At 37.5% G+C, this 20541-nt stretch overlaps 1 protein-coding gene across 1 annotated transcript in view; it reads left to right on the forward strand.

Moving 5' to 3' along the window:
• AEBP2 (AE binding protein 2) overlaps positions 1 to 20541 on the forward strand; it is a gene marked incomplete at its 5' end in the record, with an annotated part of 50449 nt that overhangs the window by 14261 nt on the left and 15647 nt on the right. The window contains 3 exons of the mRNA XM_082487410.1: positions 4824 to 5031; positions 8213 to 8320; positions 18230 to 18416. Of these exons, the coding sequence (XP_082343536.1) occupies positions 4824 to 5031; positions 8213 to 8320; positions 18230 to 18416 (503 nt within the window). The remainder of the gene's footprint in view (positions 1 to 4823; positions 5032 to 8212; positions 8321 to 18229; positions 18417 to 20541) is intronic.

The raw sequence follows: 20541 nt of genomic DNA on the forward strand, positions 1-20541 counted from the left end.
GTGCTTCCACTCTTTTGGTCAGGAAAAGAGTCAAGTGAACTAGATAAAATGGTGGAGTGTGTGTACACAACTTGTATGTCCTGCCCACCCTTTCTGAAATCCCAAGAAACAAAAAAGTGGGTGTATCAGCAGGTCTGTCAAAACCAGTGTTGCAGTTAAGTCTTTGCAGACTTATGAGCAGCCACAGCTCTGACTATAGAACTTGCCATGATCTTTCTGCTTCATCTTGAAATGGCAGGCCGCGGGCAAGAGACCTCCCAAGTCAGTGTCTTCTCTAATGCGATATATATTGCAGACTTTTCTCTGAAAAGCTTCCTGATATTTTCTCAGTGTATGGAAGACTAGAAAAAAACATACATGTGCTTCAGCTGTACAGGACGCTATTACAGAGAGAAAAGATGTTGCTGGTCTTTTGCGTAGTCTCTTCACAGCCTTTACCTTTTTTGCTGGGTGACCCAGAACTTCCTAAGTGAGAGAGACAGAAACCAATTCTAGCCTCTCAGTACTGTGTGGCACCCGATGTTTGTTCTGTAGGCACAGAAGAGAAAGCAACAACAAAAAAAATCAGTGTACATTTTTATTTAATGGGTTGTTCCTAGAGAAGGAATGTGTCAGGGCAGCAAGTTTATTGCATTTGGCGAAGCCTATCAAGAGAACCATCAGAAAACACATTTTATCCCATTTTTAGACTATATCTTGAATAGATTATAGAATTGTAGTCCACTGTAACACTTCAATTTCCAAGAAATTCTATATGCTGCTACTTGGTTTAAGTGCTATGAGCAACCTTTTTTTATTCCAGTTCCTCTGATACTAAATTTTGATATTGTGTTTGCAACTCTAATCTATCAGCCCTTAGCAAACACTTAAGCTATTAGAACCAAACCAAGCAAACATTTAAACTATTATAACTAAATCAGCTATCTAAGTGTTATTGGTTTCTCGTGTCATTAATAACCCTACTTAGTAGAATATCTTTTGCTGAATCAGTATTACTAGTTGACTTCTACATATTTTTTTCCAAAAACAAGAGTAATTTCCTACAGGTAGGATAGCGTACTAAAAAAAAAAAAAAGCCTAATTATTTGCATTCCTTAGGCTATAAAATTAGAGACCTGGGATTTTGTATCATAAGATGGTCAAGGTATGGTGCATTGCATTTGCAATATGAAATAAACTTTCATGCTACAGGTTCATCAATTTGAGTTTTTTTTCATCTCTGCTTAGGGAAATTAACCAGATTGCATGCTTGTGAGGCGGAGAAACCACACACATGTGCATGAGTGCACACTTCTCCCCCCACCCCCCCCCCACCCCCCCCCCCCAATTATTTCACAAAACTAGTTTTGGGTTATGTTTTCCCATTGCTTTCCCACTTAAGAACAGGCTGTAAAAACAGGGAACCCTTGAGAGAACTATGCCAAATAGCCCTTTGTAGTCTTTTCTTGCGGTCACCAGCACCATACCTCTTCTTAGTTGTATGTTGTTTATGCCTGTTTGGGGGGGGGTTGAGAATGGTATTGATGCTGTCAGTGGATGTAGAAACTTAGACTGACTGTAAATAGCTTGGAAGTTTGAGCTCCTAGTTACTTTAAGTACTGTACTTTGGTACCTTTCAACTGTGATAAAGTTAGGGCTACTTATCCACATGAGATGGTTTGAGGCAGCTATTGTACGAGTGCTGTATCTGTAGTGCTTCACCATCCTTAGTGAAGCAACTTCCCGTTGGAAACACTGATCTGTGTAACATTACTGTATGCAATAGAAGCGGTCAGGCTGTGTGCTGTTTTGTATTCGTTCAAACCTACTTCTTACTGATTTTGAGAAAACTATACTTGGATAACTCAAACTAAGGTGTGTGTCTGGTCACATTTAATTATTTATTCAATTTTCCTGTTATCCTGTTGGTAAATTTTTCATAACACAGTTTTACAGATTTTACTTTTGGGGATAATTTTTGTCTTGGGCATCAGTTGAGGAAGGAAGGAGGGGATGTCAGTCCCCTAGGTGCATCTATTGTGAACCTGGCATGGTGGAAAAATTGGGCTTGCTTGCAACATTATTTTGCATATAAAACTTCCGGCAATTTCCTAGGGGGATCCTAAACTACTGTTACTAGTAGTTAGTGACTGTTAACGCTGTTGAGACTGGTAGCTTCAGCTCAGTGTTAGTTGTATTTTCTTGGAAGTTTCTGGTGAATATAAATAAGGTTTTTTGGGAAAGGCAGAAATATGTAACAGATTCAAAACCCTGTCTGTAGGCATCTGTTGGCCACCTTTATTTGCTAGTCATGTATTGTGAGCTTGTATGTTATGAAAGGAACGGAGAATACTTTGGGGGCGATGGAAGAGGTGGGGAGGGATCATGGAAAGCTGTGTGTATTCAGGGTATAGAAAAGGGAAGAAAGTAAAAATAGTGGGCACATGAAAAATGCTGTGTGGCAGCAAAGAGCCTGTATGACTTTTGGGGGTTGAAGTCATGTCTTGTAAATTGTTGGATCTTTTTTTTGAAATTGGGAGAGGAAGAATAAGCATGTGGCAATTGTCTGTCATTTAGGAAGTATGTATTTGATAGACTTTTAATAAAGAAAAAAAACTATTGAGAAGGTCTCTAAAACTTTCTTTTTACCTTGGAAAACAAAAGCCGAAGAATAACGGTCAGTTTTAACAATAGGGGGAGACTAACAGGTTGGAAGAAGATTTTTAAGGGGTCTGCACTTGGGGTATGGTAGTCAGCATTTTCATTAATGCTACTTTGCTGGTATTTCTCAGATCAGAATTTGCTCATGAAACCAAATTACTTGGGCTAGTTAAAACTAATACTTAACTGGAAAGTGTTGCTAAAGGGTATCTCTTATTTTGACTAAGGCAAGACATTTTGTATTCATAAATGCAGTGGAATCCACATGATGGAAGAGTTGGAAATCTAAACAAGGCAAAAATCTACGATGATTTCAAAATCTATCACAGGAAAAAACTGCTAGCAGAATAGTGATTAAAAAGATACAGGTAACGTGAGAAATTGCTAGTAAAAGCTTTTAGAGCAAAAGAGCAAACATGCTAATGATATTTTCAGATTTTGAATAATGGTGTAGTTTTTGTTTCATCCTTCTCAAAATGTGTAATAGAACAATAATGGGTATGTAAACAGATGGCCAAAAATATGGAACAGCACCTATACCTTTAACAGCAGAATGCTTTCGCATAGTAATTATGTGCAAGAGGTGGGGAAGAAAAGGGGATATGATAAAAGTTAAAAGATTATGAATACTATGTAGAGCTGAATAGGAAATTATTATTTTCTTTCTTTAAAGTAACGTAATTAGATTTTTGTTTTCTTGCATTTTTGCTTAGAAGAATAAGTAAAGACACCTATGTAAAAATTGCTGCTGCATACTGGGCTGTATTAGCACAAGTGTATCTATACAGTCCATAGAAGTGATTCCTCACTTCTGCTTGGCACCATTAAGACTGTCTGGATTACTGTGTGTAGGTTGTACTGTGCGCAGTTTGGGACTCATCGCAGATACTCACATACTGGAGGGGATCTGGTGGAGGATCTCCAAGATGGTTAGAAAGCTGAAGCAAATGCTATGTATGGAGAGGCTGAGAGATTGGCTTTCCTCAGTTTTAGGATAAGAAGGACACAGTTATTGCTGTTATCAGTGACCTAATAGGGAGGTTTAGCAAAGGAGGAGCCAGAGTCATCTCAACCCTATAGCTGCCAAGGATGAGAGGCAACATACAGAAGTTGGAACACTGGAAATTCTCATGAGATGTTGGGAAATTTCCCCCCTCCCCCATAAAGAGGTTAATCAGACATTGGGAAATTGTTAGAAAGGTAGCAGAAACTCCAGCCTTTGAAAACACCCATTAATGGCTCAGCTGGACAAGACTACAAGCAATCTCATCTCATTGGCTCCTGCTTGAGTAGGAGATTTGGCCACCTGATCTTCTGAGGTCCTCTCAAAGATGAGCTGTTCGATGTAATGCTTTGTGGAAGACAAAAAAATAAAGGTCCTAAAAGGCAGTGAACAGGTTCACAAGGTAAAATAAAAAAAGTACATCAGTAGTTACTTAATGTTTATCCAGGAAGAACATCCATCTATCTCCATACCTTTTGCTTATATATGGAAGAGCACACTCTTTGCGATATATTTTTTTTTGTTTGTTTGTTTTTTTTTGTTTCTGGTCCAATTGATACTTGGCTTTGTATCTGCCAAGATATAGAGCAGAATGGCTGATGAAAATGACCCCTGCTGGCCATGTATTCTCACTGCTGCTGCTGGCTTCTCTGGAAAGTTTTAAAAAAGCAAACCGAAAAGTATTAGTTTTGACCACGCATGTGATGGACACCATGCTGGGGCAAGCGTGGGAGTACCTTAAACCTTCTGTAGAACTTCACTGCTGTGTCCTTTTTAATGATACTGTGTTAGTGGTGGATGCTGGGCTAGATACATCTGTGATCTCGCCCAGCATGCCTTTTTTTTTTCCTTTTTTTCTTTTCCCTTTTCTTCTCTCCAGGGAAATAAAAATAATGAATGGCTGTTTAATGTAGCTTAAAAATGACTGTGTTAACCACACGATAGTTAATTTTCTCACAAGTCAGTCCCTTTTCTTGCTAGTGTCCAGAGAGTAAAATCTGCCGTGTCCTGACTGTACGTTTGGGTTAAGGTGATGAACCACAATAAATAGTAAGTTTATGTAAGACTTTCTTTTCAACCTGTCTAAATATATCTGAAACAAACTCCCAAAGAGCTATGATTTTTATTTGTTCTGTTAATGTGCAACAAATACAAACTTTCTCTTTTTTTTGCCTTACAGCATAAGCAGCACTATTATGGACGTAGACAGCACAATTTCCAGTGGGCGTTCAACTCCAGTTATGATGAATGGACAAGGAGTTCCTGCCTCCTCTGCAAAAAGCATTGCTTATAACTGTTGTTGGGACCATTGCCATGCTTGCTTCAGCTCCAGCCCAGATTTGGCAGATCACATCCGCTCCATACATGTGGACGGTCAACGAGGAGGGGTTGGTGTTACTTTTTTTCTCCGTCTTTCTTAGTTGCCAATATTTTACTCTTTAATGACAGCAGCAAATTTTATGTTTTAAAATGTCAGTTCTGTAGCTAGTGGCAACTAAGGTTGGGCCTTCAGCAGTCTGGTATTAGGCATTCAGCTGTGTCTCTTGCAAAGTTCACTTGATTTGCTATGATGTGTTTTTAATTGAATGCCTAACTTTAAAAATGTTGTGAGTTCTTTTTAATAAATGATTTGAAGCTGTCAGGTTTTTGATAGATGTGCTAACTTTTCAGCATCTTGAAGCTGTTGGTATATCTTTAAGCACTTGTACTTGGACTTCATTTTCTTAAAACTGTTAGTGTACATGTTACTGCATGTGAACTCGGGTGAAGTCATGTCTTGATTATTTTTATGAATGGAGTCTCGGTAGAGGTAAAATACATACAGCATGTATACTAGGGAAGATGTAAGACTCATTGACTTTAGAGTAGAAAGTCTTACCAAAACAGCTCTGTCTGTAGCACTGATGGCAAGTATACCTTCGATGTAACTGCATCTAGTATTTTCTTTTTTTTTAATAGAGGAATATAGATACGTGTATTTCAGTTGAATCCCTAGTCAAATGATGCAATTTCTGTTGGTCCCACAATTTTAATGTTTCAAAACATCTTCCAGTAGAGTAATTTTCAACTTTGTATTTAACTACCCTCCCCTTGCCAACCTCCCAAATTACCTTTGGTGCTTGGAACATGTCACGTAAACTACCTTTACATCAAACATGAGCAATCAGCCTGCCTTCAGCACTGTATGTTGTAGCTCTTTAATTTCTTGTAGAACTGATAGCAAATCTTAACCTAGTGTAGTTGTTATCTGTTGAATTTCTCCTGTTACTTCTCCAGAAGTAAAATTTTACACCATTACACTTTATCTTGAGTGAACAAGAGACTTAAGGTAACGCAAATTAGTGTTTTATTTAAGTAATTTATTATGTAATTGCATTACTGAGACAGCCATGACTCTGCTTGTGTTTAGCTGATGTTTTTTGATAGGATTGAACTTTTGGCTTCATATTTAGTGACTTTTCATTCTAAGCTCAAAGCAGGATCATCCATCTACTGTGCTGGCTTTTTAGCTACCCATGAGAAATTTCTATAGTTCACTTCATAGGCTTATAAAGTGTTATATGAATTCTGGATGAAACAATGAAATGGATGAGGGATATCAGTACCCTGCAGGCTTTCACATAACTGTATCTGCATGGATCTTAGTTATCCCATCCATGACCCTTTTTCACTTCTTAAAAAGAGGCTGGAAGACTTTTCAGGGTTGTTTTTTTTTCTTTATTGTATTTTTGTTCACTTACATTCCGTGTGATTTGTGGATACTTTTATTTAGAAAATGTTAGACTGTATTTGTCTTTCTGAAAGAGGAGCTTGGTGGAAGCACGAGGTGTCTAATAACTGTTGCGTTCAGTTCACACTTTTTATCCCCCTACTGGAGTTGGCTTATTTTTTGAAAAGTTCTTCAATTGATGCTATGGAAGGGGACTGATCCTGGCTGTTCTGTTTCAGGGATTTGTCTGCCACCTGCTGGCGAGGTGTTTAAGCAGTGTTTGAAATTACATTCTTGTGGTTTTGATAGGATCTCAGATATTATTCAACTACAATGACTATAATTTGAAGAAAAGTGGGAGTAGTAAGTGCTTATTGAAAACTTACAAGGATGCTTATCATATTGCTTTTATGGTAAAATATGTATTTTCAAACTAATACTGAAATGATGGCTCCAAACCAGACAGACCCATGAAAGCTTTGAAAAAATAGTTTTACCTCCCAACGTGTTTGTGTTTTTTTTTTTTTTTTTTTTTGTTTTTTTTTTCCTCCAGAAATATTTTGAAATACCAAGAAGTCATGCCTGTATTTCTGGTGGGGTGTTGTAAAACCAAGTGCTTGTTTTTTTTTTTTTTTTTTTTGGAGGGATTGCATTTCCACAATATGAGAGTTCATAGTAGTACTCCTTTGCTGAGTATCCTGCAGTCTGCAGTTGTTGATGAAAACATTGGGACAGTTATGGAGCTGTTGCAGAGCCAGGAATCTCGGCAATTCCAATTGTGCGGCTTCAGGGGGATCTCAAAACTGAGGAGCAGCAGGCATCAAAGGTTTAGGGGGTTGTGTCAGTAGATGTGGATCAGTCATACAGACATGCAGGGTCTTCCAGCTTTGTATTTGTAAGTTGGGGTTATCTATATATTATAAAGCAAGAACATAGCGCTCCTGTGGCTGCTCTTTTGTTTTGAAAATCCAGTCTCTTGAATTTTGAGTTTCTTAATCTTCAAAAGAGAACAAGAAACTCAAATCCAATTAGTTTTCTGCAGTTCTGAAAACCTGTATTATGGGCAATGCTATTTCTGGGGACTGTATTTTGCTGCTACAAATCAGGGCTGTACCTCCCTTCACATACAGACCTGTTGAGGAAATTCTGATGAAAGGCAAGTTCATTGAACTTTTTTGTTCTCTCAGTTATAGATAGGCACAATGAAAGGAGAGAGAAAAGCAGAATAAGTAAGCTCTACTCTCCTTAATGCACTATTGTGCATGTGACTGATCTGTACACTGGAATCACAAAAGACCCATAGACTTTGAATCCTGTGAGAAATTGTAACTTTTTTCCTGAGGGATTGAGTATAAGGCCCTAACTAGAGGTATCCAGTATTCCATAATATAAAACTTCAGTGTCTAAAAGCTCTTAATTACAGTTTTTTACTTTTTCATGCTCAAAGAATAAAATTATTACTTGCTTATGAGAGTAAATGATTTTATTTCTATATCTGCTACACAGAAAATATAAATTTGTCACTTAAAAACGTTCTGTCTTAATATCTGGTGGATACAGGTATTGAGTGCAAACACAAACTCTTTACAGTGGATGCTACGGCTTTCGATTGTCTTTATCTGCAGGAGCACCTGTTTTTTGGTACTTTGTTCCAGTGATCTGCTGTTTTGAATACTTGTGGTTGTACTTATTTTTTTCCTTGGAGAGATATGAGAAGCGTGTTGCAAACTGAATGGTTATTGTTCACAATTCCTTGAAGTACTTTGTATAGTGAAAACAGACTTCTCTGCTAATCTGATTATTTTTTTTCCCCGTTTTCTTTGACTCATGTAAACTTACCACATTTTTACTCTTATTAGGTGTTTGTTTGCTTGTGGAAGGGTTGCAAAGTATATAATACACCTTCAACAAGTCAAAGTTGGTTGCAGAGGCATATGCTGACACACAGTGGGGACAAACCTTTCAAGGTAAGGTTCACTGTAAGATATGTCATTGCTTATTTTAAGAGAGGTCCTATTTATTTTTCCTGATACATTATATTTAATTTAAAAATGCCATCACAGGAGTATTTTTAAACAGTATCCAGTGAGGTGAGCCTTTGTTTTTGCAGTAATTGTTCCCAAAGGTCCTGTTCTGTTATGAAAACAGGTGAAGATACTGTTATTGCTTCTCTATCCCTGTTTCTTTTAATCTATAAGTTATAGGGGAGTCTAAAACTAAATACTGGTGAAGTTCATTTTTTTTTGTGCATTTTCTGGTTCAGCTGCTTACACTGTAAGACAGTGAGATATTTTGCCTCATGCTTTACACTTCCACATTAAACTTTGGATCATCCCTGATAGTGCACATTCTGTGCTTGAATAAGAGCTGGTTTGGTTAACAAAATTAAGTTGAAACACAGTCAGTGACTACTTATGGTTAACCTCTTTGAGAATAATAAGAAAACAAGGAATGCAGGACCATTGAGCTGACTGTATTTCCTGCATAGTATTTTCTAACTTTCTCTTTCTTTCTCCCCCTAATCTGTACCTGCAATTCTAGGTATAGTAGTGTTTATCATTCCCATATCCACCAATCCGTTATTAATGAGTTGCTTCATCCTCTTATGGATACAGTTGGGGCAGTTCATAGCTGTCAGTCCTGGATCACTTGATGGTAAGTCCCACCCACACTACTTCAGACTGAAGTTCTACTTCCATGTAGGATATGAAAATGAATTAGGGTTTTATTTTAAGTATAGGTAGCATTTTATGCCTTCCTCTCCCCCACCCTGCAACTCCACCAACTTTTAGTCACTGTGTCTCTACTTCCCGCTCCTCTCTTTCCTCAGGTAATATCTTCTGCTGTTTTTTTTTTTTTTTTTTTTTTCCCCCCCTCTAGTTTAAGACAGCTTTATTACTAAAAAATACTTTTCTGTTACAGTGATGTCTTCTGCATAGCTTGTAACAGTAGTTATGACAGAAAACAAAACTGAACTCAAAACCTAGAGAGTAAAAGTAATACATTGCAAGTGAGAAAATTTTTGAATAAAGGCTAGACTTTTTTTCCATACCGAACTGTGTAGTTTAGTCTTAAAAATTTCAGACTGAGAGAGCGAATAACAACAGGAAACTTGCTCTTGAGGTTAGCATACCCTTTGTTCAGAGGAATAAGATTAGTATGCTCTTGGAAACATAGCATAAGGTCATAGATCCCCGAAAGTTTGCCTATGTGATTAGATCAGTTGCTGGAACAATCATAAGTGCTGATCTCTGAATAAAATAAAAAAAACAAACCCAGTCATCAGAGGAAACTTGTACCTTAGGTCTTCTCATTTTGGAATTAAATATTTTATATACCTTAAAGTATAATGGCAAGCTTTGGTCTTGAGGGGAAAGTCTTTCAGTAGGGTAGTTTGTATACTTATTTGGTCTAGATCAAAGAAACTAAATTTTAGAGACATTGGGTTTAAAAGAGGTGGGCATAGCTCAGAAATACTAGTAGTACTTTTGAGTCTGTCAGAGTTACTTAGCAAAGTCAGTAAAAGTTGCTATCCCATTTTTTGGGCTTGGCTGGTTACAGCTAGAGCCCTAAAATTTAAAACAATTAGTTCTGATAATAATCTTGTGTTAAATATGTGTCATTTCACCAACTGACTTTCTGTACTTTCTGGTCATACTAAAAGAAAGAACAAAACAGAGACTAGGGTTGCAATAGTTAATCATCGTGGCTCAATGTGTGTCACTTCAGCATTTTTTTCCTGCTGTTGTCTTTAGTCCCTCTGTTTGTTTTTATCTCTGTATTTCTCAATCTGTTCCTGGGGGCTTTGAATGGGGATAATTGTGGTTGAGTAGAATTTTGTAACGTCGTTTGTTCCCCTGTCACTTATGCTGAACATAGGCTTCTGGTCTCACATGAGGTAGCCAAGTATGTGTCTATGATAGCAACCTATTAATTAACTGGCCTCCCTTTCCTTGCTGCTTTTCTTTTACAAGCTTTTGAAGTCTACTGTCTGATACAAAAACATTTAAAGTATTGAATATTAGTCTTGATTGGTCGAAGAACAGCCATTACTAATTGTTTTATGGCAGTCATACAAAACCAGAGCAAATATTTCCATTTGTGCATTTAGCTGTTTTTATAAATCTTAATTACTCACCTTTTAGGAAAAGCCAGCTTTTTTCATGTCAGAGTTGGATTAAGGATCTCTTGTTCTGGATGATTACTGCAGACAAAATATCTCCCAAAGCCTAAATTACAAATGAAATTTCTGTTGCCTCGTGAGAGTTCTAGCATAGAAGGAAGGAATCTTTCATTTTAGAGAACTTGCTGAAAATACCTAGTCATTCACATTGTTTTATTTAAAAAATAAATAAATGTCAGGATTTTTGAGGAAAGCCATAAAAGGCAGTAATGGAAACAGTCTATCTGTATGCTGTTGTCTGAAGAATTGCTGTTTCAGGATGTTTTTAAGAAAACCAAAGAATGCTAGCTAGGAAAATGACAATTAAAAGCATGAAAATTTACTTTTGTGAAGGTAAAAGAGTGCTAAAATTGTATAACGACCAGAGGAGAGTAATGAGTATATGGCAGGTTGCTATATTCTTATATTTCTAGTCAAAATAAGAGCCAAAAGCGTTTTCTTAAACTGAAAGGCAGCTGGGGACTGTTTCAGGCATAAAGCTCTCCTTTTCATTGGAATTACTCTGTTGAAGTATATGTCCCTGTCCTGTCCCCCTTTTGCTTGCAAGTGGACTCATTTTATGTAGTTGCCCATTTTGGGTTTAATTATCTATTTTTGAGATACATGTGGTGGTGTCCTTCGATTAAAAACTGTGTTCAGCTGCAAATAAGCTGCTGTGCTTTCATATTAAAATGTCTTTGTGGGTTTACCTGCCCTTTCCATGCAATACAAACCATGTGACTATGTAGTTCATTTGTCACAGAAATGAACCCACTTCTAAATTATAAAGGCAAAATGTTTAGTATTTTCATAAGTTTCTCTTGGTTTTTTTTCTGTTTGTGTAGTTTAATGTGTCCCCCTTAGCATTAATATTGCAATACCTGTGTCACAGAAAAGGTAAATTTCCTTATGAATACCTATTTTTTGAGACCTTTGTTATGTAGGTCCATTTTCATATGGGGCAATTTCCTGGTAGTGTATGTCCAGCTCATAAGGAGATGACATTTTGTATCTGAGTTATATTATTCCCTCCTCCCCCCCCCCCAAGTTTTTAATACTGATGGCCTTGGATTTCATGTTGAACACAAAGATGGATTTTTTTTTTTTGCTTGGGTTTTTTTGAGGCCATCATCACATTAGTTTTGTTACTGATAAAGTGTCTTTTCCTAGGGCACCCACCAATCCCTCCACCAAAGAAAAACAAGTCCATTAAATGAGACATAGTTACTATTGCAGCTAGTTCTTAGTCTGTAGTCAAATACGATTTCTGCAAAGCGGCATGCTTTTTCAATCCTACTTTTGGTAAGCACCGTTTCCTAGGTTTGTTTTTCTTGTCAGGAGGAACTAACAAACTGGTCTTACAGGACATATTTCTGGTTGAGAACTTTCTGGCCTTCTTTGGCTCGCTGTTGGGTATTTTCGAAGTTATACTGCTCCTTTTAATACCTGAAGTTCGTTGCTCTTGTGCTGCTGGGATTTTTCTCTTTGCTTATTGCAGTCTGATTCTAGCCATCCTTTCATCTTTTATGGTATGTGTTGGTGGTTGTTTTTTTGGTTTTTTTTTTTGTTTGTTTTTTTTTTTTGTCATTGTAGACATTCACAGAATGATAGGGGTTGGGTGGGACCTCTGGAGACCATCTAGTCTAACCCCCCCCGCCAGAGCAGGGTCACCTACAGCAGGTTGTTACCTCTTGTCCTGTCACTGGGCACCACTGAAAAAAGACTGTTCCTATCCTCCTGGCACCCTCCCTTTAAGTATTTATAAGCATTGATAAGATCCCCTCTCAATCGTCTTTTCTCTAGACTAGAAAGACCCAAGTCCCTCAGCCTTTCCTCCTGAGAAAGATGCTCCAATCCCCTTATTATCTTTGTAGCCCTTTGCTGGACCTTCTCCAGCAGGTCCTTGTCCTTCTTGAACCAGGAAGCCCAGAACCGGATGCAGTACTCCGGATGTGGCCTCACTAGGGCAGAGTAGAGGGGGAGGATAACCTTCCTTCACCTGCTTGCCACACTCTTCTTGATGTGCCCCAGGAAGCCGTTGGCCTCCTTGGCCACAAGGGCACATTGCTGGCTCATGGTCATCCTGTTGTCCACCAGGATTCCCAGGTCCCCTTCCACAGATCTGCTCTCCAGCAGGTCAGCCTCTAACCTGTACTGATACATGGGGTTATTCCTCCCCAGGTGCAGTACCCTACACTTGCCTGTGTTGAATTTCATGAGGTTCCTCTCTGCCCAACTCTCCAGCCTATCCAGGTCATGCTGAACGGCAGTACAGTCTTCTGGTGTGTCAGCCACCCCTCCCAGTTTTGTGTCATCAGCAAACTTGCTGATGATACACTCTATCCATTCATCTAGGTCATTGAATATATAGAACAGGACTGGACCCACGACTGACCCCTGAGGGACACCACTTGTTACAGAACTCCAACTAGACTGCACCACTAACCACAACCCTCTGAGTTCTATCCGTTAGCCATTTTTCAATCCACCCCACTGTCCATTCATCTAACCCACACTTCCTAAGCTTGCCTATGAGGATGATGTGAGAGACGGTGTCAGAAGCCTTGCTGAAGTCAAAGCAGACAACATCCACTACCCTCCCCTCATCTATCCATCCGGTCATGCCACCATACAAGGCTATCAGATTAGTCAGACATGACTTCCCCTTGGTGAATCCATGTTGACTATCTCTGATAACCACCTTTTCCTCCAGATGCTTTGAGATGACGCCCAGAACGAGCTGTTGCATCATCTTTCCAGGGACGTGGAGGTGAGGCTGACTGGCCTGTGGTTTTCTGGGTCTTCCTTCTTGCCCTTTTTGAAGACTGGAGTGACATTGGCTTTCCTCCAGTTCTCAGGCACCTCGCCTGTTCTCCAGGACCTTTCAAAGATGATGGAGAGCGGCCCAGCAATGACTTTTGCCAGCTCCCTCTGCACTTGTGGGTGCATCCTGTCAGGACGCATGGACTTGGGGATATCCAGTTTACTTAACTGATCTCTAACTTGTTCCCCTTCGATCAAGGGGAAGTCTTCCTTCCTCCAGACTTTCTCTGTTACCTGCAAAGTTTGTGACTCCTGAGGGCTGGCCTCATTTAATATAGGTATTCTCAGAACATGTAGTTGTTTCTCTGAAGAGATTTAGTATGTTCATATTTGTGTATGATTTTACATTCAGAGTTGACAGAGAAAAACCTAAACATTAATTCTTTTTTAGTTCTGTTATTATATCATTTTTGCAGCTTTTTAGAAACTGGTGGAATGTTGTGGAGTATCATCAACATGTAGTGGTGGTACTGTTGAGGGTTCAGCAATTTAAAAACGTTCAGAACATGTAGACAGGTGTATCTAGAGGAATAATCTGCTGAGTTAGAAAAGCGATGCTGGTAACTGTCTTTGACAAGCTGAGGAAAAGTGAACAAAGAAATTCTGTCTTACTTGTCCTAAACTTGGCTGTTACAAATAATAAGTATTTGAACAGTTAATGTGCTGTGACAACCTGCGTTTTCCAGCATGGTTTCTGATACTCCAAAAAAAAAAAAAATTAATCGAAGTACTATGCGCAATGGCTTGTTGCTGTACAAGGCGTTGAAAGTTACTTGAAGGCATATCAAATGAACTCTTAAAATGTAGTCTAGATAACAAAATACAAGATGTTAGGCACAATAAAAGGACAAGTAGTAGAGCGAGCACAAAACAGTGGGAGTTTTTATGCAAAATTATTGCATATAGCAATGTTCTCTAAATACAAGACTGTATGTGGGTATGGTACCAGCTGCTTTCACATACTGATTCCAATGGGTATGCTTTTAATGTTTAAGGTCAGTCATGCAAGGTTTGCTCATGTCAGGTAAATGCTTTCAATAACAACGAATGACAGTACACAGGTGCATTGGAGGCTTTCATCTTTTGTTTAAAGGGGGAAGAAAGTAATAATAAAAATGAAATTTGGTGCTCAGTCTACCGACTGTAACTTCAAGAATTCATTAAGAGGTGACTGCATTTGGTATTACTCTCAGTAGACTAACGCTTGTTGAAAACTAGAAAATACAGCCGAACAGTTTCAGTCCTCATTTGGAATCCATGCCTGTTACTCTCTTGGCAGAACATCTTCTATCCATTACAGCATTGCAGATGCAGATAGAAAATATAAAGGCATTCTGCCTGAACACTGAGGTGTTGAGACAATAAGAACGTTTATCCAGATGTCTAAAATACTAATGTTAGATTTATTGGAAAAAATACACATTGAATATTCTAAAAAGCAGATTTGGTTATTTTGAATATAGAAAAAAAACTGTATTGCCAGATATTTTTATATCCTGTTTGTTAAAGTTACTGGTCATTACTGCCCATTAATAATGGTGGGTATGGGTACACTGGAGAATTTAAACTTCTTACGTGTTGACTTATTTTCTCTTGAAGTAACATATCCACCAATCCGGACCCCATTTACCATATTTAAAATTGAATGCAAAATTTTGAGATTTAGGTTTTGGGGGAAAAAAAATGAAGAGATCGGTTTAAAGTTGTGCATAATAGTTGAGTTTGATTTATTAGAAGCCCTCTAGATCTGTATAATTATCTGGTGGGAAGCTGATTTGGTGTGACTTACCGTCCAGAGATCCTGAAGTGACAGCCTGAACTGCTCCTTTATCTTTGGAGAGAAGAGACTTTACACATTAGTAACGGATTGCTGGATATATTATTTTAGAGAAAAAAAAGAAAAAAACAGGTAAGATTTTTCTCCTCTTCTACTATTTCCTGTCTACTGCAAAGGCATTCTGTGTCATCTTTCATAGATCTGCTGTTACTTGATGACATGATCAGGTAGTCTCAAACTACACAATATCTGAATGTAATGATTTCTGCAAATATTTCATACTGTGGCTGCAGACTATAAAGAGGCTTTCTGGAAAAAGAGAATTTCTAGTTGCGAGTTGCATATATTTGAAGATTTAAGGATGTGGTTTGAGGCTTTTAAAAGTAAAACTTGGGTAGATCAAGAAAAGTAAGTGGCAGCTTCTGCAGATAATATGTATAGAATATCTGTGATTGTTTTCTTTGTACACAACTAGACAAAAGTAAAGTTTTGACACTGTGAGTCAAACTGCAGTTTGTCATAAAACAATGTTTCCCATCTGACAAGAAGTACAATTAAGTCTTATGAAGTTGTGTTTTAAAAAGCTTTAGAAATGTGCCCGACACAAAGCTTATGTGTTATTTTCAGAAGGTATTGCCTTTGATATTATACTTTAATAAAATTGGAATACGGTAATGCATGCACTGTACTTCAGGTTATTTTTGACCTCTAGCAGGCATTGGCAAAACTGAAATCTTAATTTCTCAGTGTGATTGAACTTCAGGGTATGGGGTTTTTTTGTGCTTTTTTTTTTTTTTTTTTTTCTGTCAGTGTTTGTAGGATCAGAAAAAGCTAGAAGCTGAAGTGAGGATCACCTTAATGAAAGTTAAACCTAAGTTTAGATTTAGGTGCTTAGTTTAGTTTCATGAAACTGCTTTTATGGGCAAGACAGCTATTTCAAAGGCTTAGAAACTGGAGAATAGAGGATTGCTTGAACATTGCAGGCATGTATTTTACCTGTATCTGATTGCATTTTGTCATCTTTAATACAACTAAGTGGGTCAGGTATAAGGTCAGGTTGGATGGGGCTTTGAGCAACGTAATCTAGTAGATGATGTCTGTGGTAGGGGGGTTGGAACTGGATAGTTTTTAAAGGTCCCTTCCAACCCAAACCATTCTATGATTCTGTAAGTGCAAATTTTAATCTTTAGTATTAATTTGAAGTAATAAATATTGAATTGAGGTTACTGTAGTGTAAATGAGATCAGGATCTTGAGTGTTTTGAATTTCATAGCTGTGCTGGGATTTCTTGTAAGTCACTGCAATATTGCTGCTGTTTGAACACAGGAAGTTATAGGGCAAGGTAAAAAGGCATACGTAGGTTTTTGGTAAAAATCTTCACAATTCTTAAAATACTTTTTAGTGGGGGAGACACAGAGGAACAAATACAGTGTGAAGGATCCTAAAGCTTTTTGTCAGGGAATTATATGTTTGTAGTTAGCTCAGTACTTAAGAAAAATTCCCTAACTTCCTCTAAGTTTTTTTCCTAAAAAAAAAAAGGGGGGGGGAGCAAATAAGTGTCACAAATGTCCTCCTATGTTTCGTCTTTTACTGTCTTGAAATATATATACGTATCCACAGTCTTATAAAGTATTAAGTCCTTGGGGATAACACAGGTTTTTCTCTTCTTGGACACCATATTGTTTTGTGATGATCATGGAAAACCATTTGCTAGGTCTGAGGCAGAGATAGACTTTCCAATTCTGCAGCCACAGTTAGAAAACAACACAGTTGAGTTTTAGGGACAAAACATGCTGAGTAGTGTTTCTGCTGCTTTTTTCTTGTCTTTCAATCAAATGTGCAGGCTTGGAGAAGATTACTTGCAATTTCATCCTTAGCCTTCAGAGAAAACTTAGCACTATGTACATAGTTGCAGTGTTACTTATTCCAGAACTCATGCTGGAGCTGCTTCATCAGTTTGCTGTGAAGGGAAGGGCTAGAGAACAGAGGTACAGATGAAAGAGGGGAAAGAGAGGGAGGAGCAGAACAGATGTGGAAGAAGAACTTTTCAATGGTTTAGAGTGGGGATCATTTTTTTGCTACTGGCTGATCCACTTATTAACCCTGCTGTTATTCTCTGGATCAGAAGAAAAATGGATCGTGTGGATACACAATTCATTGCAGCCAGTGATGGAATGCATATCTTAAAATTACTTGTCTATTACCCTTGTAAACTCAGAGCACAAGAGAAAAGGTTTGTGCCTCCCTCCCCAACAGTATAGTTTAAATACTCTTTTTGCAAATGGAAATAATTGTAAATATAAACCAAATACTTATGAAAATACCAATAATTATTGTAGCCAATACTGGCTTAGTTGCACGTATCTTATGATTTCTGTATTTCTGCTTAATTATTGTTGAATCTTTTATTTTCTGTTGGAGAAAGAGACCATTTTCATTAAAGAACTTCTTAAATACTTCTGAAGTAAACAGTAACATCCCAAAATAAATTATAAATAATTGTTAATATAACCTTCAAGTTACTGAATTTAGTTTTAGACAAAACTGTAGTATAACTGTTTATTGACTTTGTATAGCATTTACAAAAAGCATTAAGCTGTTTCAAGTTTAACGTGGGTAAAGATGTATTTTTTTTTTACTTCTGCCTTGCTACAAGAAAGGAGGATGTTAGAAAACCTTACCGTTATCAAATGCAGAAGATTGGAGAGCTGTTGGGAAATACAGAATAACATTGCAGTTTTTTTAAAAACAAGGGGATGTTGGTCAGTGAAGGGGAAAGTTCTTCAGAAGCATTTCTTTCTGGGGGAAGAGTTTGTCAGTGCATTGTTTGAGTTTGGTGTTATGCTATACAATATTATAGAGCATAACATAGCATAGAAAAAAATTATTATACCATGGAATAATTACTGAGAGTTATAAAGTTCAGATAGAAATTTATTTCAGATTATGTTTCTGTTTATCTTTTTAAGAATTGCATGGTCATTAAGAATTTGTCTTCCTTTAAGTGTGTTGGAGGTTGAGCCAGAAAAGTCAAACTGAAACATCTATCATACGCCTGTGAATGAGTGACACATAGCATGCTGATGCAGTTGTTCTGTTTTTTTTTCTCATTAGTGTGTGGTTGGTGGGTGCAATGCCAGCTTTGCATCTCAGGGAGGACTTGCCCGTCATGTGCCCACACACTTCAGCCAGCAGAACTCTTCAAAAGTTGCCAGTCAGCCAAAGGCCAAAGAGGAATCTCCATCTAAAGCTGGAATGAATAAAAGAAGAAAGTTAAAGAACAAGAGACGACGATCATTACGTAAGCATTTGCAGAATTAGAAGTTCCTGAAAGTTTTGTCTTAGATAGGAAGTTCCTCTTCAATGTGATTGTTTCTCTGCAGGTGTGTGTCTGGTATGGTTGGTGATCTTTAGCGTTATAGTGTTGGCATCCCTTGTGATAGGAGGAAAACAGTTCCAGATTCTGTTTATGTTCCCTTTTAGGGTAAAACATCTATGTGTTCAGTAGGAAAGATCAGTTTTCTGTGAGCAATAGTTTGAGTTTACAATTTAAAGATGCTTTTCATTTTAGAGTCACTTTTTGTTTACTAACTGTGTTACTGTTGGAAAGTGTTCTGTTTAGCGATGATGGGCTCTGAAGTTCAGTACTGCAGACAGATTGCAGATTCATATAAATTAAAGATAAACGCATATTATATAAGCTCTCTTTTGAGCACATTTCATTAGTTTAATGACAGTTTTATGATCATAACCAAGATCTAATTTTGGGCAGGTGTGACTTGCTACATTTTTTTTTAATCTTTCTCCACACAATTGATGTTTGTTAATTTTATCTGAACCAATGTGCTGAGAAGTGTGATTTGTCTTTTAAAGTGAGAATTGTTTCCGCTAGCAAGTAATAATCACTTACCCAGTACCTTTTGTAGTCCATTTTTGATCCAGTTGTTTGATTCCAGAGTTTTCCTAGCATCAGACTAATAACCATGTTGAATTTATTTAGAGATTCTAATGTACAAAAATGGTTAGGAAAGAGTAGGCAATTGCTAAAAAAAATTAACTTTGCTTTAGAATTGGATGCAACTTTCCAGTACTGAACTGATTATTTATTTATTTTAAACAGTTACTGTGACAGTTGCATTTTAGAGTAGAGACATGTAAAAAGACATTTATTTTTTTTCCTGTTGGTGTCAACAGCTGAAGAAAAAACTTCCATTAATTTTTACCTATGTTGTAAAGTCAGCATTGCAGTATTGGAGAGAAGTGCAAAATACCTTTTTTATGAACCACAGGACCTGTTATATCTCATACTGTCCACAGAAATGGCACTCTGTTCATAAGCAGGCAATTATTTCAGTCCTCTCTCTTGGCTGGAGTAGGATTTTAGTGATGGTGTGCCAGAGAACCTGTGATACTTTGCTGGGTCAGCAATTACAGTCTTACTTTTTTCCAGAACCTCTTCTGTGGCTGTATTGATCTTTCTGTTCCTGTGAAGAAATATATTTACCAGTTATTCAAATAGTACTGCAACAATGGATGCACATGCTAATGGTCTTAGGTGATTGCTATGTATCACGTGATTTGGACTATTGTTAATACTTCACCTGTGCTTTAAGCAACTGAAAATTATGAAGCAGTGGTCATGTTTCTGCCTTGAATGCAAAGAAGCCTGTCCTGGAAAGTCACAGCGTCACCTAGAAAAAGTTTATTTCCTGTGTCTGTCTTCCACACCGTGTGACAGCTATGCAGTTCAGTGCTAGAAGAGCCACTGTTAACTTTAGTTATGGTGATTTTCTTTTTTTCTTTTGTCTTTTTAATTTTTTTTAATGGTTGGGTATTCTTAAAATATGTGTTTAATGATATAATTTGCCTACATATCTTTAAAGTGTAAAATTCAAAAATTCCTCTAATTTTGACACTGATTTGACATTCAAAGAAGGTAGAAAACTACTTCTGTTCTTTCAAGAATTTGACTTTCAAAGAGCCTTTCCTTTCACTCTAGCAATCTTTGTTAATGAGAAGGTTGAGGATGGGAAGACTGATCAATCAAGGGTTATGTGATCACTTTGCAGTTTCCTTTTAGTTCATCTTAAATGTAATGAAAGAGAGGCTTACTTGAAATAATTGTAGGTTCCAAAAGGATTATCTTGATTTGTTGACCGAGTTACTCAAGCAAAATATAGATGTCTAAGACTGGTCCCTTTAAAATTTTCACTTTGAGAGTTTTCTGAGTTGCAGCTTAGCTTCCTTCTCCGTATCGATTTTGTTAGTTGGCTGATTTAATGCATCTTAATTAGATTTCCCCCCTCCCCAGTATATGCAGAAGTAGTTTTTAAGGTTGGCATTTTATTAGTAATTGATGAACATTATTGACTTACATGTTTCAAATCGAGGCTTCATAGTTAAAACTTCAAATTACTGCTAAGGTG

Source organism: Vanellus vanellus (assembly GCF_965231255.1).
Source record: "Vanellus vanellus genome assembly, chromosome: 1".
Taxonomy (NCBI): domain Eukaryota; kingdom Metazoa; phylum Chordata; class Aves; order Charadriiformes; family Charadriidae; genus Vanellus; species Vanellus vanellus.